General features: G+C 49.1%; 2 protein-coding genes and 5 pseudogenes across 2 annotated transcripts, besides 19 other annotated features; all 7 read left to right on the top strand.

The window, feature by feature from the left end:
- On the top strand, window positions 1-540 carry Tc00.1047053506843.137 (annotated as a pseudogene).
- Window positions 1-7725: a sequence feature (areas not merged during assembly with more than two copies in the genome that could not be assigned to a particular haplotype).
- Tc00.1047053506843.120 lies at window positions 4162-6234 on the top strand (annotated as a pseudogene).
- Window positions 6409-6432: a sequence feature (AT_rich).
- Window positions 6858-6904: a sequence feature (A-rich).
- Window positions 7726-9458: a sequence feature (haploid, Esmeraldo-like haplotype).
- Window positions 8441-8874: a mobile genetic element.
- Tc00.1047053506843.100 (retrotransposon hot spot (RHS) protein, putative) lies at window positions 8987-10885 on the top strand (the record flags this gene model as incomplete). Its single annotated transcript, XM_809831.1, has 1 exon — window positions 8987-10885. One exon carries the CDS (start codon window positions 8987-8989, stop codon window positions 10883-10885), a length of 1899 nt encoding a protein of 632 aa, XP_814924.1.
- Window positions 9459-9628: a sequence feature (areas not merged during assembly with more than two copies in the genome that could not be assigned to a particular haplotype).
- Window positions 9629-10612: a sequence feature (haploid, Esmeraldo-like haplotype).
- Window positions 9791-9882: a microsatellite.
- Window positions 10613-11058: a sequence feature (areas not merged during assembly with more than two copies in the genome that could not be assigned to a particular haplotype).
- Window positions 10931-10953: a microsatellite.
- Window positions 11059-11957: a sequence feature (heterozygous, Esmeraldo-like haplotype).
- Window positions 11749-11771: a microsatellite.
- Window positions 11958-25223: part of a sequence feature (areas not merged during assembly with more than two copies in the genome that could not be assigned to a particular haplotype) that runs on past the window's edge.
- On the top strand, window positions 12318-14492 carry Tc00.1047053506843.80 (annotated as a pseudogene).
- Window positions 15636-16933: a mobile genetic element.
- On the top strand, window positions 17208-18236 carry Tc00.1047053506843.75 (annotated as a pseudogene).
- Window positions 18292-18319: a sequence feature (AT_rich).
- On the top strand, window positions 20039-21058 carry Tc00.1047053506843.70 (protein kinase, putative; the record flags this gene model as incomplete). The annotated part of the gene is made up of 1 exon (XM_809830.1): window positions 20039-21058. One exon carries the CDS (start codon window positions 20039-20041, stop codon window positions 21056-21058), a length of 1020 nt encoding a protein of 339 aa, XP_814923.1.
- Window positions 20117-20161: a sequence feature (CT-rich).
- Window positions 21158-21262: a sequence feature (A-rich).
- Tc00.1047053506843.50 lies at window positions 21367-24285 on the top strand (annotated as a pseudogene).
- Window positions 24307-24349: a sequence feature (AT_rich).
- Window positions 25090-25112: a sequence feature (AT_rich).

The raw sequence follows: 25223 nt of genomic DNA, 5'->3' as shown, positions 1-25223 counted from the left end.
GAATTCTGAAGGGCACCGCGCCGAGTCTTATGTGGAGTGGTTGCAATGGAATACCATAAAAATAATAATATAAAGCATCGGCTGCTGTGCATACCGGCGGGTGCAGGCTTTCCGCTTGTGGACTTTTTTTTTCTTTTTGAAGTCACCGTGGAAGACGCTGGTGGGGCTGCGGATGACTACGGCGGGTGGGCATCACACCACCGCCAGCACAGTGAGGCAGTTCACTGAGTGCCTGGCGGCTTATTTTAATGGTTGGGGGGAATCATCCCGAGACATGTCGTGGGATATTATTTGTGTGCAGCGCGCAGACAGCACGCCGATGAATGACTGGCAGAGATGTGATGTCGTCAATTCCTATAATGTGAGCGACGATGAAGGCCGTGAAATAGCGGCATTCTGGAAGGAAGAGGTGCGCCAGTACATAGCAGCAGTATCATCCGGAGGATTTAGAAGAGACGAAGCTCTCTGAGGTGGGGAATAACCACCGAAATGGTAAAAATAAATTAGGGAATGAAAGGGGTAGTTTTGATTTATGGTAAAAAGATATTGTGGGATTTATATATTTTTGGATACTTTTGTGTGTGCATACGGTGCAGGTGCACCAGCATCAGGTGACAGTGTTACAAAAAGATGTCAAAACTGACCAAAGCTATCGAACATAACAGTGACAGAAGAAATTAGGGAGGGATTGGGGTTGTTTGGTTTCTGGTGAAAAACATTGGGTGATTTCTATATAGTATGTTGATTGTGTGTGTGCACAAGAGGTATAATTGAAGAATTGCCCCGGTATGAGGGAATCATTGTGGCTGGCGGTGTCGCAGTACCACTGCATTGTCCATATTTTTCTATTGTGTTCTGATTCCCATCACTAACAGAAGCATTTTTAAGGGATGGACGAAGGATAAGCTCTATTGGAGAAATGGTGTGCTCCGTGTGACCGCATGGAATGAGGCGCCGCGTCATTGATGGATGAGGGCCCGCTTCCGCGTGTGGCTCTTTGGGGGATTGCTCGCTCCGTGTGCGTTGTGTGTTGGCTGCGTGGCTGTGGCCGTATCCCGTATTGCCGGGAGAATCCAGGAGCCCGCAATTTTTCCCTCGTGGGATTGTTGTTGGCGCAATGCAGACGTCATCTACCAGCGTCCGGACCAGCTGCTTTGTGCTGGGGCACATTTTAAACACCACGAGGTGTGAGGGCACGTGCTACCGCAGTGCGGGCATTAAGATTTATTTGGGAAAGCACGAGGGAGGACAACAGAGGCACAACTGTGCGTGCTGTAGCAAGTCCGCACTGATGCTCTTTTACTTTTTCGGCACTGGAAACTGAGAGGGTGCGCCCTGCGCCTGTTGCCATGCACTCTCATAGCCACGTTTTGAATGGAGCGTGTTGTTGTTTCTCTGAAGCGGGTTCCGTGCGTCAACGCGACAGGGAAAAACGGTTGGCGGTGGCGGGAGTTCTTCCCGGAACGGCACTGGAGTGCCGGGTTCCCGGAGTGGGTCGCTCGCCGAGGTGGGGATGGCGCTCAGGGATTGCCCCGAGGCTGCTTCTCAATGCCGTTGTTGTTGTTGACGGCAAATCGCTGTTGGGAGGGCGAGAGATAGTGTGCTGTCGTGTGATTTCTCACAGTGGCACCCGTTGGAGCGATGCATGTGTGTTTACCTTGTAGATGTGTTTTTTTTGATCCCTATTTCACGCTATTCGGTGCCGCAGAAGTGGACGGGGAAGTGATGCAGTCACGAGCTGCACGGGCGTGGTGGACACGGTTACACGAGCCTGTGGAGGACCCGAGCAAATCCAAGTGTACTATGCGGTTTGGGTCTACAAGGAAGGAAGAAAAACTGAGCGGCTGAGGGGAGTTGCAATGCACGCGGCTGCGGAAGATGACATGCGTTGCTGAGTTCACGTTGACTGCCACTTTGGGAATTTTTCTCGAGGCCGTGAATTCTTCCTAATTTATTTGGAGGTGCTTGATGACGCCAGTTGTGGAAAGCATTTTCATTTCATACGAGGATGGCGCACGGGAGACAAGGAAGAAAGAGAGCGACGCCTCGCCAAAAGAGCGGCTGCTGGAACGTTGACGAGACTCGGGATTGTCTGCACGGTCAGCTGCATGCCCTCTGCAGGATGTTTTTTGAGGCGTTCATTGGCCCGAGTGTGAGGTGCACGCACGGGCAGGCACCGCAACAACCGTGTCGTTGGTTCTCCATCGCACGAATGAGAAGACACACATCAGGCGTGGCGGGTGACACCCTCTGCGAACCTCCTCCCTTTTCTGTTTTACTTGGCATTCTCTGCATGTGGGCACCGCTCCCATTGGCCGTCTTCTGTGACACGAGAGCCGCCTGTATTCGTCTCCATCGCATTGCAGAGTCGTGAAGAGGGCTTGAGGGCGCGTTGAGGAGCCGTGTGGCCTCTGCGAGCATTTCCTCTGTTTTTATAGGTGTTGAATTTTGGATTACCGAAACGCACCTTGAGTGCTTGCGTTAGAGGCACACATAACTGAGGGACAGGCGTGTTCGTGGAGGTGAAGGAGGGCCACACCATTGGGAGGAGGAAGAGTGAGTGGGTAGGTGGGTGGTGTCTGTGACCCACATGTGGTGCCCGACTGGTGCTTCGCGTTGTTTAGTGCCATTATCATTTGCATCCACAAAGAATGGCTTTGGGTGCTGCTTTTCCCAACTTTCTTACTGTTTCTGTGTGTTGCGTGTTCGTGAGCATGGCTCTTCTTCCGTGCTGTGCATTTGCCGCGTAAGCTGTCGATGGTCTGTGTGGAATATGTGATGATTTGCGGCATTTTGTTGGATTGTGCTTTGATGTTTGCCGCGGGGTGACAGCCAGACTGGAGGCGTTGCTTTTTCTTTACTTTGACCACGTGCGGTGTTTATGGGAGGCCTCTCGGGGAAGCGCCAGCCGACATTCTTGTAAAGCCCAGGCATGATGCCATACTTTTCACTGACGTGGAATGAGTTGAGGGTTTTGCATATAAGATCCTGTGCATTCTTGCCGTGGTGCTCCTCATGCATGGCCCATGGCGACGACTGGCTGAGAATTTTCAGAGGGTTTCTCAATGAGCGGAGGGGTGCATAATGCTTTTTTACTCATTGAGAGCCCGGGCGCCACGTATGATGCATGGGGCGGGCAGAACCTCGTGCATGGCGGAAGGAGGAGACTAAGGGCTGATTGTTTGATTGTTACTGACGAGTCCTGTCTCACTGCTTGGAGGGGGCTGTTGTTGACTGGGGCAACCTGTTCTGTGTGTCCAGACACTGCTTGCGCCGATTGGCTTTGTGCCGTGTTGGTGTGTGCGGCTCCATCGTGCGGGGCGACTGCGTGACTTTTACGGACTGCGTGCCTGTGGGCCGATGAAGGTGGCAGGAGGCGTGTCTGAGGGGAATCTGCGAACGAAGGAGTGGCATGCGTTTGGCGGAGCTGCTGTTCGATGTGCGAGGGAAGAAGAAAAACAAGTGCTTTCAGACATGTTGGTGAGTGTGCCACGTCCACCGATGAGTTCTCAGGGAGAGGGAAATGAGGGAGGGAGACGGAGACTGTGCGCATCGACTGCGGCGTGTGGTGCGACAGGATGCGATTGCCATTGTGAAGGATGAGACGGCCGTCATGCGTGCAGCAGAGCGTCACCTGCATCTTTGTGTCTGCAGAGCTTGCATGTGCTGCGAGGAGGTGCAGACGACCTCTCGTTATTGGGCTGCTGAGGCTGTTTTTCTTCTTTCTTGAGCGGGAAAAGCAACTCTTCCTGCAGGCGATGTTGCTGGTCTTCATCGGTACTCTCCACGGGGCATCACGCTGCCGTGTCGTTGCAGTGCCACTCTCGTATCCCTCACTGCAAAAGTGGCCCCCTGTCATTTTTCTTATTTGCAGGTCCGTGGCCTTCGGTCCCCCATTGGGAGACTGCTCACACTTTGAAATTATTTTTTTATGCTTTTGAGGGGTGCTGTGAATAATGGCTGCGGGGACGGTGATGTTGTGGTTTGCTGTGAGTGGTGGCGGTGTGTACCGTTGTTGTACTGTCTTTTTGCCGCTGTCGTTGTCCTTTTCACTTATTGAAAACACACACGAAGAAGGAAGTTACGACTAAACGCTACTGTGAAATTTGAAGGCACTGAAAGGACCAACAACAGCACACACACCGCCGACACACATATTTGTATGCTCTCCCGTGTTGCTGCTGCTGTAATGGCACCCCGCACACACAACCGTCGCCGCGTGACCGGATCCAGCGGAAGGAGGAGGGAAGGAGGAGAGAGTGAGCCGCAGAGGCCCAACATGTCCCGGCATGTGTTTACTTTTGCGGTGCTGCTCCTTCTTTTTCTTGTTATGATGTGCTGCGGCAGTGGAGGTGCACACGCTATGGAGAGCAAGCCAGGGGGTGTGCAGCTGCTGCAAGGGGTCGTTATTTTTGTGCCGAATAAGACGCAGGTGTTGCCAAAAAATGGGACTGGTGAGACTGGGGTGAAGGAAGCATTTGCCGCACCCTCTCTCGTCCGTGCGGGCGGGGTTATGGTTGCATTTGCTGAGGGCTTCCTCGAATATAACGGCTATCGCGAGAAATTATTTGGGACTCGTTATTCCGACATTGTGGCCGGGTACATCAAGGCTGCGGAGACGTGGCCGTCCATTGTCGCTGAGATCGCCAAGAAGGAGTGGAGGGCACGCACCGTGCTTGGCAGTAGGAATGGCGATGATCGTTTGCGCGTTTTTTGTTGGCCCGCATCCATTGCAGGGGACAATAAGGTGTTTCCACTTGCGGGAATCTGTGAAGAGAAGTACGACAATGATGATGAGGAAAGGGCGGCGGGTGACTCAGTTATTCAACTGGTTGTTGGTGTGGCCACGCAGCCCAAGGACGGCGAACCGAGCGGAATGATCAACTGGGAAGAATCCAAATATTTCTTGCAACAGATCTCCACACACACTCAAGGCCAAATGAAGGATTTTGTGACTGCTGGTGGCTCAGGCATTGTGATGCAGAATGACGCGCTTGTGTTTTCCCTGAGTGCGAGGAACGGGAAAAATCAACCTTTCTCCGTGATCAATTATTCGACGGACAAGGAGAACAACTGGGTGTTCCCAGAGGGCATTTTTTCTGTGGAATGCCTTGGCCCCCGCATCACCGAATGGGAGACGGGACAAATTCTCATGATTTTTGAATTTTTAATGGTCAGAGTGTGTTCAAGTCGCGTGAAATGGGGAAAACGTGGAAGAATGCTGCCAGAACACTCCCGGGCGTGTGGGTCAAGTCACACTCAGGAGTCCGTTGGGACGAAAGTTTGCATTTGGATGCCTTCATCACCGCGACCATTGGGGGAAGGAAGGTGATGCTGTAAATTCAGAGAGGGTACGCCTCGGGGGAGAATAAGGCCAATCCGCTCTACCTTTGGGTGACGGACAATAGCCGCACGTTCCATGTTGGGCCGCTTTTTGTGGAGAATGCTATGGGTGAGACGCTTGCCAACGCCCTGCTGAACTCGGATGGTGCGTTGCACCTTTCACGAGAGAGTGTTGTGGGGACGCGCCGGGGCATATCCCTTGCCCGCCTGACGGAGGAGCTGAAGACGATCAAGTCCACCCTCAGTAATTGGGCGAGACTGGATGCCTCTTTCTCCGAGTCTTCCAGACCCACGGCGGGTCTGGTTGGATTCCTGTCCGACGCATCGTCCGGCGATGTCACATGGATCGACGATTACCGTTGCGTGAATGCAATTGCGACAAAAGCAGCGAAGGCCAAAAATGGGTTTAATTTCACGGCGCCTGGGTCCAGGGCAATGTGGTCTATGAGCAGGTGGGGACCTAATAAACAGTACGGCTTTGTGAGCCACAATTTCACTCTTGTGGCGACGGTGACCATCCACCAGGTTCCGAGTGGGAGCACTCCTCTGCTGGGTGCGGTTCTGGAGGACAGTAAGAGTAAGAAGCTCATTGGGCTGTCGCACAGCATGAATAAAACGTGGAAAACGGTGCTCAACGGCAAAAAAACAGCACATGGCAGCACGTGGGAGCCTGGGAGGGAATATCAGGTGGCGCTGATGCTGCAGGACGGCAACAAGGGCTCAGTGTACGTGGATGGCCGGCCTGTGGGGACCCCGGAGACGATGCCAACAGTTGAGACGCAGGGGTTTGAAATCCCACATTTCTACATTGGGGGCGACGAGGGAGGCAGCGGCAGCGATGTGACGGTGACGAACGTCTTTCTGTACGACCGCCCACTGAGTGTCGATGAACTAAAAACGGTAAAGAAAAGCGAAGACTCTGTGCGCGTGTTGCGGGTGCTGCTGCTTCTGGGGCTTTGCGGCCCTCTACGGGGCGTAACGCGGCGGGACCCCTGCCTCCAGTGGGAGCAATATGTACCTCTCCACGCATCTTCTGGAATAATTGACGTTTTGCTTGGATATACCTTTTATTTTATAAATTTTATTTTTGGTTTGAATATCCCTTTTCCGCCTGTGCAATTCTTTATTTAAAAACGTGCTCTTCTTCCCGGGACCGCACCGCGAGGTATTCGTTTTTGCTTTATTCTATATGCTTGTTTTTTTTTATATAGTGGAATATATTGAGATTGGCGGGATGTCTTTAGTGTTTCCGTATGTTGATGACATTTGCAGTCGGCATTGAGCTCCACGACGATGGTGCGGTAAAGAAGGGATTTAAGATGTGCAGCAACGCACTGAACGTCCCAATGAAACGTGGGTGTTGTGTGGACACCAGGGGGTTGAACGGCTGACGCAAATATATTTTTACTTTTGCAGGAAGAATATACACGTTTTTTTTTTGTTTTTCTGCGTTACTGTGTTATTTCTTTATTTTTTGTGTGTGTGAGCATGAAAAACTTCTTCAAGGGAACTGTTTTTGATTTTTATTTTTTCTTGTTTTTTATTTTAAGTTTTTATTTTTTGTTTCTGCAGGCGTATTGTGGGTTGCCGCATGTTGGGCTGCCGTGCCATCTTGAGCTTTGGCTGCCTTCTTTCTTCTCTTTGTCTGTCCTGCACCTCCGCTGCGTTTTTTTTGTTCTTTCACGTGCGTGGCTCTTTTTTTTTCTTTGCGTGTCTGCAGACACACAACCACACGGCGTACATGTTGCAGTGCAGCTTGATGCTTCTCGTGCACTCGGTTCTGGCAGCTGCTGCATTCCGCGGAAATGAAAAAGAAAGATGTACTGAGAGTGCGTCGTGGCTTTCATCCCCTGCGGGAATGCTGCACGGCGTGTGGCGGTATTGCTCTGAAATGCCGCACCATCACGCACGAGGACTTGGCACGGAGTGGAAGATCTCTTTTTGTGTGTCTGCTGCTGTGGGTGTGGGCGCGGCCGCGTCGGACTTGTCGGCACGATGGCCGCAGTGTGTGGCTGTCGCTCTGTTCTCTCGAGAGATATGCTGCCACGCTTTCACGTGTGTTGTTTCGGGGACAATGTGCTGGCGGCTGTGCGGTTGCCGGATGGAGGGAGAGGAGCGGAAGGAGGTGCGTGAGCGCCGCGGTCAAGAGTCGCGCTGTGTTTCTCGCCGCAGAGGGCATTGCTCACCCAACTCAGCACCGCTCCTGTCGGGCATCCAATATCACACTGCAACATCGTAGTCGACGCCACCAGCACGCAGCGAGGCAGCGGATACCACCACCACGAGTGCGACCGGAAGGGAACACGTCTGCTGTTGTGTTTCGAGGGGACACGACGCGTGGCACAGTGGCGTGCCCACAACCTCCTCGCGGAGTCCGCACACGACACCGGGCACTGGATGTGGGGTGTTTGCGTCGTGGAGGACACTGCGGTGGAGTTCCTCTTCCCTCCAGGTGTACAGACGCCTGATTTTCCTTTTGTTTTTATTCAGGCGGGTTGCTGCGCGATGGCAACACAACGAGGAATTCGTTTTCACCATGGAGGGGCGATATCTGCAGGGCCACGCTTTGGGAATATGAACGGCGAATGCAGTAAGAAAGGGAGTGTCATGGCTCTTTTTTGCCGCGCGAATTGCGGGGATTTTTCATAAAGCGTGTAATTGCCCTCCTTTCTGTTGTGTTGGAACTTACCATGATGCATCGCTGTTGTGGCGTGTATGATTTGGAGTCCTTGCGTGTGGCCGTTGCTGCACCGAATACTCCTCCAAATTTTGTGTGTTTGTGTCAGGGTTCATGTGCCCACGTCCTCTTGCAGAGTGTGTGCGGTGACGGCGGTGCCACACGGGTGCGGGACTGTGGCGAGCGGGATGCGTGGACGAACCCTCCGCGCTCACCACATTGTTGTTATTGTTTGCGCTTTAAAACACTGTGCTGGGTGGATGGCACCCACTTGCCGTCGTTGTGGTGGTCCTTGTGCATGTGGTGTGCATTTCAAACCGTGTAGGTGATTCTTTTGTTGTGGCTGTCAGTTATTTTCGTGCATATTTGCCCCATCTCTCTCTTACTCTTATTCCTTTTTTTGCTTGGTGGTTAGTGTTTAGGAGCTTGTGAAAAGAATGATCGCGGGAGAGCTGGCTAACTTAATTAATGTATGTTTATATCCTGATAAATGAAGGCATTCTTTATGATACTTTCTACCGTATGAATCTTTTGGGAAGAACGCGACTTTGTAGGGGCAGGGAACCGATAGAGGCAAGATAATATTTGTTTTTATTTTGCCATCCCACCCACCCCCTTGATTCCCACCACGCGGCGGGGTCTTGTGGTTGGAGGACCCCAAAGTCTGCCACTTCGTAAGTAATTATATGTAAATCCTAACTGAGGACTATAGGACCATGCTAGTGGTCCACAGAATTCTATATATATTGAATGAAAAGAAAAAATTGAAGCCATTAAATAAAGAACCTTTTTTCCTAACTTGTTTGGTTTCCATAGATTATTTCAGAATCCGGCCAGCTGCCCGGAAGATTATTCTGGCTTTAACTCAATCCAACCACGAAAACAGGTATATAATCGATTCTCACGCAGAAGAGAATAATAAATAGTCTTCTCTCAGGCGCGGAATTCAACGAAGGTGGCTGAAGGATGCATGTGCTGGAGGGACACTACGAGTCTGTGTACAATGCGAGTTGGCATCATGTGGTGGAAGTTTCTGACGACACGGAAATGGGAATGGAGGTGAAGGAGGGGAAACCAGCACAGTCATGGATGTACAAGGCGGTTGGCGACACTCTCGAAAAGGATGACGGTGTGGAGCAATCCGGTGCACCGCGTCTCAGGCTGATGGTGCTCACCTCGGACAAGGGATGGCCGTACACGTGGGAAGGGGGGGTGGATGAATTTATTCCTGACTGCTATGTGAACTGTGAGGTGGAGCGAGTGTGGCAGATCGTCAGGAAGGATCTCACCGCGTGGTTCAGCGGTCACTGTAAGAAAAAACTTTCGCCTAGGCGACGTGTGTTGATTGGGACGCCCGGGATCGGAAAGTCAATGAATGCCGGCTCTTACCTCCTTTACCAGCTGCTACACTACGATGCGGAGCGACTGCAAATGGTTGCTTACTGTTTTGGAGATCGAAAATTTCTCTTTGACAAGACCGCCAAAACGGTGAAAAAACACCGCGCGGCGTCTAATATCGTGGATATTTTGGACGGGTTTTCTGGGCGTGGTGTGAAAGGGTATATTATCTACGATATGGCATTGAAGGGTCATCAACCGTCTAATACTTTGCCTTGCGAGGGATGGGGCATGATTGTGGTGACACCACCGAACAAAAACAACTACGAATCGTGGGCGAAGCTGGTGGGAGCGGAACAAATCATAATTAATTGCCCTGACCAGAGCGATGTGAAGGCAATGTGCATTTGGAAGGAGCACAATGGGCAGCTTGAGGAGGAAGAAGAGGAAGAAGAGGAGGAAGAAGAGGAGGAAGAGGAGGAAGAGGAGGAGGAAGAAGCGGAGGAGGAAGAGGAGGAGGAAGAAGCGGACTACTGGAAAAAGGTGAAGGATCGCATGGATAAAGTGGGACCACTTCTTCGCTACGTCTTTGATCAGCGCAAATACTATGATCGGATTGACTCGTGCGAAAGTACAGTTAAATCAATGAACCTTTTTGATACCAAATATTACTCTATTTTGGGGAGTAATGAAGTGTGTGATGATAATCGCATCTCTCACAAACTTGTAAGGGTCGTACGAGTACGAGGAGGAAAAAAATCCGAATTGCCTTTGAATGCACTGGTATCTTCCTATCTCGGAAATTTGGTGACATGCAATTTGGCGGAGTTAATGGCGCCGAATGATTTTATTTTACTCATATTGGCCCTCAAGGACGATCTCTTATCAAAAGCCCTTGAAAAGCATTCAGTGTTTACTTTTTTGAGCGAGGCCTTTTTAAGTGCAATAATACCGAAACTCACGGAGCTGAAAGTAGAACAAAATGCTCCGCCACATCTCTGTGCGTTGAGAGAGCATCCAAATGAGCGCCCCCTCAAGCCCTTTCTTTTACGGTGCCTGAAAAATCTTAAAAAGAAGATTAATATAGAGCGTCGGGTGTTGTACAAACCGGTGGCCCAAAACTTTCCGCTGGTGGACGCCTTTTTCTTTGTGAACTCAAATCCGAAGACGCTGGTTGGGCTGCGGATGACTACGGCGAGTGAGCATCACATCATACCCAGCACCGTGAGGCAGTTCAATGAGCGTATGGCTAAATATTTTAATGGTTGGGAGAAATTTTCTCGACAATTGTCGTGGGATATTATTTATGTGCAGCACGCAGACAGCACGCCGATGAATGGCTGGCAGAGATGTGGTCCCGTCAATGCCAATGATTTGAGCGACGCTGAAAAAAAAATTGTGGCGTTCTGGAAGGAAAAGGTGCGCCAGTACCAGGTGTCTGTATCATCCAGAGACCTTATACGAAAAAAAGCTCTCCGAAGTGTGAAAGAACAACAAAAACAAAAAAAGAAACAGATTAGGAAATGAAAAGTGAAAGAGACATTTTAATTTGTGGTAAAATTTTTTTTTTTGATATATATATATATATATATATAGACGCTTGTGTGTGCATACGGTGCAGGTGCACCAGCATCGGGCGGCAGCAAAGCACAGAGGTGTTAAGAATGTTCAACGCGAGTGATAATAGCAGTGACAGAAGAAATTAAGTGAGGAAAGGGAAATTATATTTCTGGTGAAAAAAATATTTTGAGTTGTTTAATACATGTGAATGTTTGTTTTTTTATACGGCACCGGTGCACCATCCGCTTTGGGAGTAAGGCGCACAGATGCCAAAGAATTACAACGCGATATTCCTTCACAACGACAGAAAAACAAATCAGGGATGCCAGGGGCATTTTGGTTATTGGTAAGAAAATATTGAAGAATTTATATTAATGTGAATGCTTCTGTTTGTATACAAGACGTAATAAGAGAATTGCTCTGTTATTAAGGAATTACCGTCTTTAGCTGTATCGTAGTGTTAATACATTTTACTTTTCATTCTATTTTGTTTTAGGACCGATCATTAAGAGAAGCATCTTCAAGGGATGGACGACGAGTAAGTTCTATTGGGGAAACAATGCGCTCCGTGTGACCGCATGGAGTGAGGCGCTGCGTCATGGATGGATGGGGAATCAATTTTGCGTGTGGCTCTTTAGGTGATTGCTAGCTCGGTGTGCGTTGTGTGCCGGCTGCGGGCTGTGGCCGTATCCCGTTGGCTTTGGGATTGAACTGGAGGTGGTGGCGGTGGGTCTCTTCTCCTCTTCCATGTTGGGTGATTGCTGGCTCTGTGCGCGTTTTTTGTGTGGAGGGCCGAATCCTCTTACCTGCGGACTGACGGCACTGCGATGGTGTGTGTGTGTGTGTGTGTGTGGGCTGGTATGGAGTTGCCGGCCAGGGTGAGGGACGTGGCGGTGCTTTTCCCGCTTGTAATTTTTTCCTTCCGTGTGTGTTGTGTTGCTTCTTGCTTTTTTCCCCTCTCATCCTTTTCTTCTGTGTTCCTGCGTGGAGTGGCCGCATGCTCACGGGCCATGTGGATTGTGAGTGCGTCCTGACGGCATCCATTCATTTCTCTCTGCCTGCCTGTCATTTCCTGTTGGGTGTGGCGTGTTGCACCGCGTGAGGGCTGGCCCGCACACACCGACGGCCCGCCGTGACTTGCCGTGTTGCTGCTCTTTTCTGTGGGCGATGGTCCTCCGTGCCGTCCCTTCCGGATTGTCTCGTGCCCCGCTCTCCGCTTGGGTGCTCTGCTCTGCTCACCGCTGACCTTTCTGGTGTATTGCCGCTGTTGCTGTATTCTCCACTTCTTGAGCACAGACACGCTAGGAAAGAAAGAAAACAAGCGCGAATCGCCACTGTGAAATTCGAAGGCTCAGAAAGGACCAACAACACACACACCGCCCACACACACACGTATTTATATGCTCTCACGTGTTGCTGCAGTGAAGGCACCCCGCACACACAACCGTCGCCGCGTGACCGGATCCAGCGGAAGGAGGAGGGAAGGAAGAGAGAGTGAGCAACAGAGCCCCAACATGTCCAAGCGCTTGTTTACTTTTGCGGTGTTGCTACTCCTCGTCATGATGATGTGCTGCGGCACTGGTTGGGCTGCTAACGTAGAAGGGCGATAAGTCAGGGGATGTGCGAATGCCACAACCGGTTGACATTTATTTGCCGATGAAGACGCCGATGGTAATAAAAAGTGGTTCTGGCAAGAGTGGAATGAGGGATTCATTCGCTGCGCCTTCTCTTGTCCGTGCTGGTGGAGTGATGATTGCATTTGCTGAAGGTCACACCGAGTATAAAGCCTCCCACTATAGATTGAATGTGCTTCCCTCTGATATTGTGGCGGGGTAAATCAACGCCGCGGGGAGGTGGCCGTTAATTGCCGCCGAGAACAATAAGGATAAATGGAGGGTACGCACACTGTTTAGTACAGTGAATGAAGAGGATCTTTTTGGTGTTGCGTGCAACTCCACAGCGATTGCAAAGGACAATAAAGTGCTTCTACTTGTGGAGAGTCACAATATGTGGAAAAAATTATGGTCGCTATAATACGGATGGCTGGGATATTCAACTGGCTGAGGGTGATGCCACGCACTCCAATGACGGCATGCAAAGTAAATTGATCGACTGGGCTGAACCCAAGTCACTTTCACGACAGATCCCCCAAAGGATTAAAAGCAACCTGTCGGATTTTGAGGGTGGTAGTTCAGGCATTGTGATGCAGGGTGGCACACTTGTGTTTACCCTGAGGGCGAGGAATGGGGAAAATCAATCTTTCTCCAGGATCACTTATTCGACGGACAACGGCAACAACTGGGTGTTCCCAGAGGGCATTTCTCCTGCGGAATGCTTTAACCCCCGCATCACCGAATGGAATAGGAGACAAATTTTCATGATCGTTCAGTGTAAAGATGACCAGAGTTTGTTTGATTCGCGTGACATGGGGGCAACGTGGACGAGGGTACTTGGGACACTCTCAGGCGTGTGGACCAATTCACAATTGGGAGTCTTTCGGGAAGACAATTTGCCTCTGGGAGCCCTATCACCGCGATCATTGAGGGAGTGAAGGTGATGCTGTACGATTGGAAAAGGTACTTCTCGGGGGAGAAAAAGGAAAATGTGTTCCATCTTTGGGTCATGGAAAACAACCGCACGTTTCTTTTGGACCTGTTGCCATGGATAATAACTTGGAACGTTTTCACACCCTGCTGCACTCGGATGGTGCGTTGCACATTTTGCAGGATGGGATTATTAAAGCAAGCAACACCATTTCACCTGTCCCACTAACCGAGGGGCTACAGATGATCAATTACGTCTTGAAGAGTTGGGCACAGCTGGATTTCTCCTCTGAGTTGTTTACACCCACGACGGGTCTGGTTGGTTTCCTGTCCAACGCATCATCCGGTGGTGACACGTGGATTGACGATTACATTTGCGTGAATGCAATTGTTACAAAGAATACAATGAAGGCCAAAGATGGGTTTGAATTCACGGGGCTTGGTTCTGGGGCAACGTGGCCCGTGAGCAGCCGGGAGCATAATGGACCGCATACCTTTGTAAGCTGCGATTTCACTATTGTGGCGAAGGTGATGATCCAAAAATTTTCCGAAGTTGGGCACTCCTCTACCGGGTGCGGGTCTGGATGCACCCGTCAGCACGAACTTCATTGGGCTGTCGCACAACGCGGAAAGTAGGTGGGAGACGGTGTTTGATGGGACAACAAAAGCACAGGACACCACGTGGGAGCCGGGGAGAAAGAACACCAGGTGGCGCTGATGCTGCAGGACGGCAACAAGGGCTCCGTGTACGTGGATGGTGTGATTGTGGGGAGCTCGGAGACGATACGACACTTGAGACGCAGGGGTTTGAAATCCCACAATTCTACTTTGGGGGCGACGAGGGAGGCAGCGGCAGCGATGTGACGGTGACGAACGTCTTTCTGTACGACCGCCCACTGAGTGTCGGTGAACTAAAACTGGTCAGGAAAAGCGACGCCAAAAAAGGTAAAGGTGACGGCTCCATGCGTGGGGGCGTGTCTCGGGTGTTGCTGCTGGGGCTGTGCGGCTTTTCGGCCCTTTACGGGGCGTAACGCGGCGGGGCCCCTGCCTCCGGTGGGGACATTTGCGTCTCCCCACGCACCTTCTGGAATAGTCGCCACTTCTTGTGCACGCTTTTTTTACTTATTTTTTTTTTACGATCTCCTCGCCGCGCAGGCCCCTTCCTCCATGTGGAAGCATGCTCCCCCCGAGGTCATCATCGCGTGGTTTTTGTTTGTTTGTTTTTTTAATCTCCCCCCGTGTTGTGGTCCTCCGACAACGGCGAGATCTACTCAGTGTTCTTGTTTTTTGTTTGTTTGTTTGACCAGAGGCGCGCTCGGCTTTGTGTGTCACTCCGACGGCGCCGGCTAATAAAAGAGACAATGGAATGGGGGGCACGAAACCACGCCGAGTGTCCCAGTGGAATATAAATAATGTGTGGGCACCTGGGGTTTAAACGGCTATAACGAGTGTATCTTATTTTGTTATCTTCGGGCGAGACACGCGCACCAACGTGCAGCTTTTTGTTTTTTTGAGTGAATACATAATGGAAGACGAATTTGTTTTTGTTTTATTTTACTTTCCAGCATGTGTCCCGCGGCTTGCCGCAGCGTGGGCAGCCGTGCAGTGTTGCTTTTCACCATTCATCTCGTTTGTTTGTTTTTTGACGCCCCGCTGTGGCTGTATTTGCCCCTAAATGCCTTGCTTTTTTTTTTTGTGACTGTGGGTAAGAACTTAACGACAATTACACGATATATGTATTGCAGTGTACTCCAGCAATGAGGTCCGTACCCTTTCGCGGTGCTGGGGCTCTGGTTGCGTATATCAACTGTGTAGCAGGGCGTTGCTGCGAGCACGACGGAGACCAAGACGAATTCACCCCTCGAGAAGGTACCACGCCATGCCCGGTGTGGGGAGGTGAGGCGGTGTGCCTGCGGACTGTCGGACAAAACTGCACGACCGTTTCGCGGCGGTCACGCCGTTGATATCACCAGTTGCGGTGACGTCCACAAGAACCCTGGCACCGAGGAGGATGGCTACATTAATATTTGGCAGCTCAACGTTGCAGGCCTCTCGTCCGTAGAAAAGATTTTATTTGCTGCGCGATGGGAGCTGCCCCAACCTGACATCGTTCTTCTCCAGGAAATAAGTAACCGTGGTGACGTAGCGGCAAAAGTTTCAGGCCATAATGACTTTCTTCAGGCCGCACTGGGCGCGGTGGTGGCGTTTCCATTTTGGTGCGCCACTCTCTGCCGTGCGAGCGCCTGTCGCTCCCTGTCAAAGACCTCCTGGAGACCATTGCTGTCCGTGTATTTCCACCGGGCTGTCGCAGCATTTGCGTGGTGAATCTCTACAACCTTCCCATGGAAACTGTTCAGGATTCTAAATTTATCAATATCGTCCGTTGCTTGGACCCGCAGCGATTATCGCAGGTTAACTGAGTTTACATCATGAACTCTGGGACCATCATATATACCCTCAACGACTGGAGGAGAAAGCTTCGTTGCTATTTTAATTGATTTCAATTTTGAACTTGCAAATGACCCGGCGCAGGCAACACGGATCACAAATCGTAATGCTTCGTCCCCTGACGTGACTGCGTATCGTGCGCTACGTGTCACCCACTGGCAATCCACTCCCTACATGGATTCGGACCACTGCTTAATATCTTACTCGGCGGGGATGGATGATGGCATTCCGCGAATAGCCAACACGCTGCCTTGACGGACGAAAGCCACGTTTGCTCTGCGCAAAGCGGATTGGCCTGCTTTTACACCTCGTTGTGTAAAACACTCCTTGCCACTGCGTCCACATGATTGGACATTCGCAGAGGCATCGTGCGAGCAGCTGAGCGCCATATCCCGCGCGGCAGCCGTGACAGCTCCAAAAAGATATGGACACACGAAATGGAACAAGCCGAGTCCGCCGCCGAAGCAGCACACGAAGCACACACATTGCCTCACCAGGAGAAAGCCTGCTTCGAGCCGAATTAATCCAAAAAGTGGTGGAATAAAATCAAGCCTTGCTCCGTGACTTCGCTATGCTTTTGGAAGCCCGTGTGGAAAGACGTGGAGCTTCACCCAGCCCAAGCTGGCGATATCTTCGCGGCATGGCGGCGCCGCACCCTCATCCTCTGGAATCGGTTGTGCTCCGCACTGATCTTGGCCGTGTTTGTGTCCTGCCTCGGCAACAGGCAAATCTGCTCGTCCGTCATTTTGTGCGGGTTTTACGTGCCACATTACCCTATAATGCTGCTGCTGCTCGCTGCACTCCTTTGGTTCCTGGTGGCTGGGAAATGGATCGGCCTTTTCCGCCGTATGAACTTGACGTGACCATCCGCGACTCTTCGCTCGGCTCAGCCCCTGGCCCCGACGACATGTTGAATGAATTTCTGCACCGTCTCGGGCCTGTTGCGCGCGGCACTCTTAGAACGATGATCCACAACTCCTTCGCAAATGGCAGCCTGCCTGAAGACTCCATGAGCGGAAGTGACGACGGGGACTCTTCTTCACCGTCTCAGGCGGATATTTCTTGGTTGCCATTGTCTTTCATGGTAAAAAAGAGTGATGGTGAGGACTCACTGGGGCCGTGATTGAAGTTGCTGCACATGACGGTAGAGGCAATTTTTGTGAAAAGAAACAACACCAAAAAGCAACAACAATGTTTTCCCTTGTTTTTTCTTTTTCTCTCTCTCTCCCTATATATATAGTGTGTGTGTCTGCGGCTTAGCTTCCTTTATATGGTTGGCCTTATCATTACTGTTACGGATGTCCCTCACGTGTGATATTATTATATGTATTTGTATGCACATATTCTTTTTTATGTCTGTTAATAAATGCAGTAGAAATAAATTATGGCATATGTCGATCAGGCTATCCGTATTAGGCGAATGTAAGTCTGATAGCTCAATACAGAAGTGCGAAGTATGTGAGGTCAAATTTAATTTCGGGTGCAGGCGTCATCATTGTCGGTACTTTGGCGGTATTTTCTGTGCGTCATGCTCGAGCTTTTTCGTTAAATTACAAAAGCTTCATGCAAATAAACGACGACGGGTATGCCGCAAATGTTTTGAATTTCTCTCAAAGACACCGCAAGCTACAAATCCGTCCTGTGCTAGTGCTCAGAGCCACCATAAAGAGTTGAACAGTGTGAATGCTTGTAATTGCGAGTCCGATCGTTTGACTACTGAATCCGCCCAGGCAGCAACTGTTGTCTCTTGGACGCCACGAAGAGAAGAAGATCGAAATACCGCAGGTACATTTCCCGACGAGGAGAACGCTGACGATACTGATTTGGATGATGACGACGACGATGTTTCTGCTGCTGTTGCAGGTGTATATACTCCTCTATGGATGATGGCCAACACACCGGTAGCCTCCCCTTTCTTGCTGCACCGCAAGACAACCTTCGGTATTCAGAGGGCTCTGACGTAATTCATGTTCTTATTTATGTATCAGCCACGAGGTGTCAGGTGGTTTTAGTTACGGTGAGTGATGGGGAAACCGTGTTGATGCTCGCTAAGCGTTTGGTGGGTGCGCACTTCAGGTTGGACAGTGGATCTCTCAAGTCGATTAGAACGGCTGAGAGAGAGATTTTACTGCGAAAACTGAGTTTTTCAAGTGAATCCATTGTTATAGAGAATGAGGCTAATGCGAGTGATGTGGCATCTCATTGTAAACACTTGGTTCTTTCGACTCTGTCTGTTTCCGGGCTGCAACATGCGCACGATGATGATCCTATTGAGGGTTTTTTTTTTTTCCGTAGAGAACTCTGCAGTGAAAATAAGGACGATATGATATGTTATTTGTTGGTGTTCTTTTTATTTTCTTTTGTCTCCGGCACAATTTGCAGAAAATAAAAATATAAATAAATAAATAAACGCCCACGAAATCGGCAAGAAAAAAATAGCCCTCATTTGGCTGCCGTCTTTTTTTCTTTTCTTTTTGGTGTTAAAAGAAATTTTATTGGTGTTAAAAACTGTGAGTTTTCTCTCGTCTGCGTTCTCGCACTCACTGAGAAACAAAAGGAGGAGGAAAAACTTATGAATTCATGTCCTTCTAATTGAAGTGCCAGTCCGCCCTCCTGTGGAATACGTGGATGCTCGGCCTTGCAATCCGCAGCGTTCAAAACATCTCATATTTATTGATTTGCAGCGTTTTTAGTTTTTTTTTTTTTTAGAAACTTTTTGGAACGAATGTGCGAGTCGTGGGGGCGAATTTTGATGGTGCTGCGCGGGAAGGTGGCGGCTGCAGTTTCTTTCTGTCGTCCCACCCGCCTCCTTCATTGCGCCTCACGCGGTGCAGGGGAGTCCGGCGGCTAAAAGGGGCACTAAATTAAGGCAGCAGCTTTGCTACTTTACGACGAGTTTGGCTATTGTCGATTTATTTGTCTGATGGCTTTTGTTGCGTGTGCATGAGTGCCGGATAATTTTTCTTTGGAGCGCGTTGATGCAGAGCGATGTGTGATTAAATTGTCTTCTCCCATTTTGTTGTGTTTTCCTCCTCTCACATTTCTGAGGACAGGACGTCAACGACCTCATCTGAGCAGATGTTTGTTTCTTTTCTTTTTCTTTTTCTTCCTTTTACGTTTGAAGAAAATGGACGCTTCCGCTTTTCTGAAGGAGTTTAAGAGGGCGAGGAAGGAATCTGGCGGCAGCGTTCCTCTTGGCGGCGAGGAGAGCGCGGGTGCCGCAGGTATAACAAACGCATTTTCACAAAACGCAACATCAAGTGGACGGATTTTATCTCCGGATGACTCGGGGGAAAGTGAGCAGTGCATCAGCGATCGTGAAGCCGAAGATGCGCCGCCTTCATATCTCTGAGAAGCAAGAGGCAACGGTGTGATGCATTTTGGCGGCGCACGCAGGAGGGAGGTTTGGGCCGTACACGCGAGTCTTTTACGGAGATAAAAACGTACCGGACGAATCAGTTTCTAAAGACGGACAGCAGCATCCCCAATGCGACAGTTCGGAGGGTAACTCACTCCATTCCTTTACGAATAGCAGCCAAGAGGGGTGGCGCGTCAACCGTTAATAAACTACGTGATGAGCTCTTGCGGAAAAACAACTCTCTCTATCAATCATTGGTGGTGAGGGAGCATACAGGCGGTTGTTGTGCGGATGATTCTCGGGAGTGTGCATTGAGCACAGGCGCTGAGGACTTTCTTGTCTGTGTAGATGATCTTATTGCCCCTGAAAACACGACTATGGATCAGTCTCCTTTTTTTTTGGTTGAGGATCGTGCGGCACAACTGCAAGCCAAAAATGAGGGTGATGTGGCCACAGCCACACCGAAATATTCCACGGAAGAGCAGCAGTCTTCTTCCCTTCCTCCTCCTCCCCCTGTTGAGGTGGAAGTGTACCGTGAGAAACCCAGGACTGAAAGAGTGAGTTTGTTCGCTCGGGCAAAGATGTGCTCTGGTGCGACTGCCCCTGTTGGCAATAGAGAGTCAGAGGTCTTAAATACGAGAAAGTTTTTGAAATAATTAGATTCTGACGTGAGAAACCAATAACTACCACCACAACAAAAAATGATTCTTTTGAGATAAATTGAGTTCTTTCAGTTTCTATGCATGTGCTGATTAGGGAGGGGCATCGAGCATGATCTTTGGGTGCGGAGGGATTTTGGCATCACCGGAGTCAATTTTTTGTGTTCCATTTATATTTTCACGATGCCGTAGAATGGAAGAGAGGGGTGAAGAAGAGAAAAAAAGAAGAGAGAGGTGGTCGCTTGACATGGATCGTTTTATTATTGGATCCCCAATTGGTGAGGGCCGCTTTGGCGTCGTTCGTGCTGCAGTTGTTAAGGAATCTGGAATGCCAGCCGCAATCAAATTCGTCACAACTCCACGTCTCGATGAGGGTATTCCGCATCCTACAGCGAGGGAACTACTTGTTGCATTGCGATTGGTGCATCCTTTTGTTATTCGGACATATGAGGTAGTTCCGTGTGGCTGCTCCTTGGCGTTGGTGATGGAGCGTTGCAAGACTGACTTGGCAACAGTCCTCTCAGGGAGAACTGCCAGCAATCCTCTGCCCGCGTTAGAGGCAAAATCTTTATTTAAAATGCTTCTTTTGGCGTTAGCGTACATACACAGCGAAGGTGTTCTTCATCGAGATGTGAAACCTTCAAATTGTTTCTTGACTGCGGAGGGGGAACTGCGCCTCGGCGACTTTGGACTCAGTCGTGTATGGGATACGGAGGCATCCATGACTCACGAAGTCGCTTTGAGGTGGTACCGAGCTCCCGAGTTACTTCTGGGCCAGCGACACTACGGACCCGAGATTGATGTGTGGTCATCAGGGTGCGTATTTGCGGAACTTCTACGGGGGCACAGTGGTGCTCTTTTTGCAGGCGATGGAGATATTTGGCAGTTGTCACGAATATTTGATGTATTAGGGACACCGACGCCCACATCGTGGCCATCGGCGGTGCTGCTTCCCGATTGGGGAAAGGTGCACTTTGAGCCGAAGCGTCCTCTTCCTCTCCGTGAATTTTTCCCGGATGCCTCTGAATGTGCATTGGATTTATTGCGAAGATTACTTTGCCTGGATCCTCAAAAGCGTTTGACTGCGGCTGGCGGCCTTCGTCACGCCTACTTTAGTGAATACCCAACGTGAAGGTCCATGGATAAAGGGACGCGGGGGCTATATGAGGTGTGCGGGGATGAAAATTGGAATTGCTCATATAAATGCGTGCTTATTTTCCTTGACAATCCTTTTTGGTTGTTGTTGTTGTTGTTATTTTAATGGGTTATTATTATTATTTTGATTATTGTTTAAATTTATTTTTATTTTTTAATTATATTTTTTATTTGTTCTTGTGGATTTTTAACTGTGAAGCCCAAGTTTTTGTCCAAAGTAAAAGAAAACTAACGCGTGTGCGAGAGAGAGAGAAAGAGGGTGACGAGCACATATCCAACATAATAATGTATCGTTGCTTCCATCATTTCTCCACGTTGCCACTGGCGTTTGTACGACGGACTGCTACAAACAGTTACGTCAATCGCCATATTGGACCATCAGCGGCAGAATCAATTTCTATGCTTCGAATAATTGGCAAAGAAAGTCTGTCGGACCTCATGACTGCTGTGATCCCGGAGAATATTTTGCGAAGTCCTTTAAAAGAGGCTCCGGCGATGAGCGAGCAGGATGCCGTTTCGCTTCTCCATTCACTGGGTTCACGGAATAAGGTATTAAAGAGCATGATTGGGCAAGGATACTATGAGCCAGGGCACACCACCTGTAATACTTCGTAACGTTGTCGAGAATCCTGCATGGCACACCCCATACACTCCTTTCCAGGCTGAAATATCTCAAGGCCGTCTAAAGTCCCTGTTGAATTTTCAGTCCATGATTATAGACTTGACAGCTATGAATTTGGCAAATGCATCTCTTCTTGATCAGGCTGCTGCATGTGCTGAGGCAATGTGCCTTGTCTTTCATCATGGTCGAAAGGAGCGTATGACCTTTTTTTTTTTTGTATCGAGGGATGTCTTCCCATCTTGCGTAGAGATGGCAAAAACAAGGGCTGAGCCCCTTAAAATAAAGGCCGTTGTTGGTGATCCAAATTTGATTGATTGGAGCGATTCCTCACTTTGTGGAATTTTGGTACAAACTCCAGATGCCATGTGGATGCTTCATGATTTTACGACACTGTTTGAGAAGGCAAAGCAACACGGTGTCGTCAGTTGTTTTGGGACGGATTTGATGGCTTCTGTTCTTCTCAAACCTCCGGGAGAAATGGGAGCCGATGTTGTTTTGGGATCTGTCCAACGTTTTGGTGCCCCACCAGGGTTTGGGGGCCTCACGCCGCATTTTTTGCTGTCAAGGAGGAATTTAAGCGATTGATTCCGGGTCGCGTCATTGGTATAAAAGTAAAGACTCGACGGGTTGTCCGGCCAAACGCATGGCGCTTCAGACGCGGGAGCAACGTATTAAGAGGGAACGCGCCACACCCAATATTTGTACTTCGCAAGCGCTCCTAGCAAATGGTGCGGCATTTTATGCCATTTATCACGGCTCTGAGGGCTTGAAGGAAATTGCAAGCGAAATGCACAGTAAAGCCAAAATACTTTCTGTTGGTTTAGAGTCTGTAGGACATACAGTGGTCAATGGTACATTTTTTGATACCGTCACCGTAAATTTAAAAGGTATAACGCCTGAAGACTACGTGACATGCTGCGTGGAAAAAGGCATTAATATTTTTGTTGATTATAGTCATGGCACCGTCTCTATATCGGTGGATGAGGCCACTACCGAGGGCCATGTAGTGTCTCTCTTGGAGGCAGCAGGGCTAAAACTTCCTGTGATAAGTGTCCTTTCAAAACTCGCAGAACAAAAGGGAGCAATGCCTTTGCAAATGTTACGAAAATCTGTCTTTCTTGGGCGTTCAATCCTTCAAAAGTACAAAAGTGAGAGTGAGCTTATGCGGTAAATTCACCGTCTTCATGGAAACGATTATGGTCTCACGCATGGTTGTGTGCCCTTGGGTTCTTGTACCGTGAAACTTAGTCCAGCTGCCGCCATGTTGTCCTTGTCGTGGTCAGAATTTACCAACCTTCACCCTCTTGCACCGACGGAGCAAACGCGAGGAAATGGTGCGTTGTGTTTGGATCTGGAGCTGAAAATAAGGGATATTACCGCTTTAGATGCCGTGTCGCTTCAGCCAAATAGTGGTGCTCAGGGTGAATATGCTGCTCTTCGTGTGATCGGCTCGTATCATAATTCAAAAAAGGAGAGCCATCGCAATGTTTGCTTGATTCCAGAAAGTGCTCATGGCACAAATTTTGCTTCGGCTCTCTTGGCAGGGACGGTGATTGTAAAGATAAAGTGTTTGGCGGATGGAAGGATTGACATGAAGGATTTGGAAAATTCTTGCCAAAAGCATACAAAAGAATCTCTCGTGCATTATGAAAACGTATCCGAGTACATATGGTTTGTTTGACAGGGAAATCTTGGCCATTACTTCGATGGTGCACTACCATGGAGGGCAATGTTATATTGATGGTGCAAACATGAATGCCATGGTGGGTTACACAGCACCTGGATGTATTGGGGGCGATGTGTGCCAGATTAATCTCCACAAAACGTTTTCATTTCCTCGTGGTGGTGGTGGGCCAGGCATGGGTCCCATTGCTGTTCGTCAGCACCTGGCTTCATTCTTGCCAGATTCTGTTTTTATTCAAAATGTTGGTGGTTCCCAGCCTTTTGGTCAAGTCTCTCAAGCAGCATACGGATCGGCGTCTATTCTTCGAGTTTCTTATTTATTAATGTGGATGCTTGGTTCACGGGGTCTCAAGACATGCACGGAGTATGCGATTTTAAATGCCAACTATTTAAGGAAGCGTCTTGACGGCCACTGCCCAGTTCTCTTTCTAGGGGAAAACGATTTCTGCGCTCACGAGTTTATCATAGATTTAAGGCCATTAAAAAAAACAGCACAAATTGAAGCAGAAGATGTGGCGAAACGACTTATGGATTATGGCCTTCACTCACCTACCCTGGCATTTCCTGTTGCGGGAACACTCATGATTGAAGCCACAGAGTCAGAGTCAAAGCGGGAGTTGGATCGTTTGGCCGATGCACTGATTTCCATTCGTACCGAAATTGCATCCATAGAGGAGGGTGAAGAGAGCACAACGAACAACGTTCTCAAGAATGCCCCGCACACGGCAAAGTGTGTCACATCAGATGATTGGGACAGACCATACACCCGGAGAACTGCTGCATTCCCTTCGAGCCATTCACACACCGAAAAGTTTTGGCCTTCAGTTGGCCGCATCGATGGAATCTATGGGGACAGAAACTTGATGTGCAGTTGTGCATTGACTAATTTTTGTGAGTAAAACTGTTGCGGTGGGAGGCAGTAATTTTTTTAATTTATTTATTGCCAATTTTATATTTTTATTTGTTTCTGCATCCATTTCTTGGGTGATGGAGTGTTTTGGGCCTATTTGTGTCTGGTGTGATAAAACTAAACAGGGGGAGAGGGATATGATTGTGTGTGAGTGTGTGTTTGTCTGTGTGGTCGCAGAATGATTTTATGGTCTTATTCTTTATCTTTTCAAGTGCTCTTCTTTAGGATGTACAATAATTCCAATGCGAAGATGCTTTGCCCTTGCAATCGCCTGGATTTTTCCTGTTTGTTATTCCCTTTGTTAATGCTGTTGTTGATTTGTCAAGGCAAAGCATTACTGCAACCATACAAATGCATGTTTGTGGGATTATTTTTTTTGTCAGGCCAAAGGTGAGGGGAACTCAGGCGTCTGCCTTTTCCCTCACTGTCGTCAAGAATATTTCCGGATACTCATCACGCAAACGTCTCAGATGTAATTTTTTCCTCAGTTTTGAATAATTTCTTGCACTTCGACAAACTCCAGCTTTGAGATAAATGGGGGTTACGATGAGAGGGAAATCGTCTACACACTTTTTTTTTTGGTGTATCTTTTAGTTTTTGTTTTCTCTTGTTGCTGTTAGAAAACATTGAACGAGAGGGTTTGCTGCCCTTTTGTTTTATTTGTCTTCTCTGCCTGACGACCAGTTGTACGCTGAAGTGCTCCTCGGCACCTCAGTTGGGACTGGCGGGTTTGCTCACAGTTGTCATTGTCAATCCCATGCGCCAACTTTCCGTTGCTTTTTTGCATTGACGCAATTATTTTTATTTATTTATTAACTGAAGCCATTCTGTCCGGAGTGTCACTTTGATTGGATTGTGTGGGATTGTCCGCCAACACCATCAAACAAAACAGGCTGAAGAGTTTACTTATTTAAACGTCATCTTTTG

Source organism: Trypanosoma cruzi, genomic scaffold, assembly GCF_000209065.1.
Source record: "Trypanosoma cruzi strain CL Brener 1047053517053 genomic scaffold, whole genome shotgun sequence".
NCBI classification, from domain to species: domain Eukaryota; phylum Euglenozoa; class Kinetoplastea; order Trypanosomatida; family Trypanosomatidae; genus Trypanosoma; species Trypanosoma cruzi.
The sequence above is the reverse complement of the archived record's forward strand: the minus strand, read 5'-3'. Positions and strand labels throughout refer to the sequence as shown.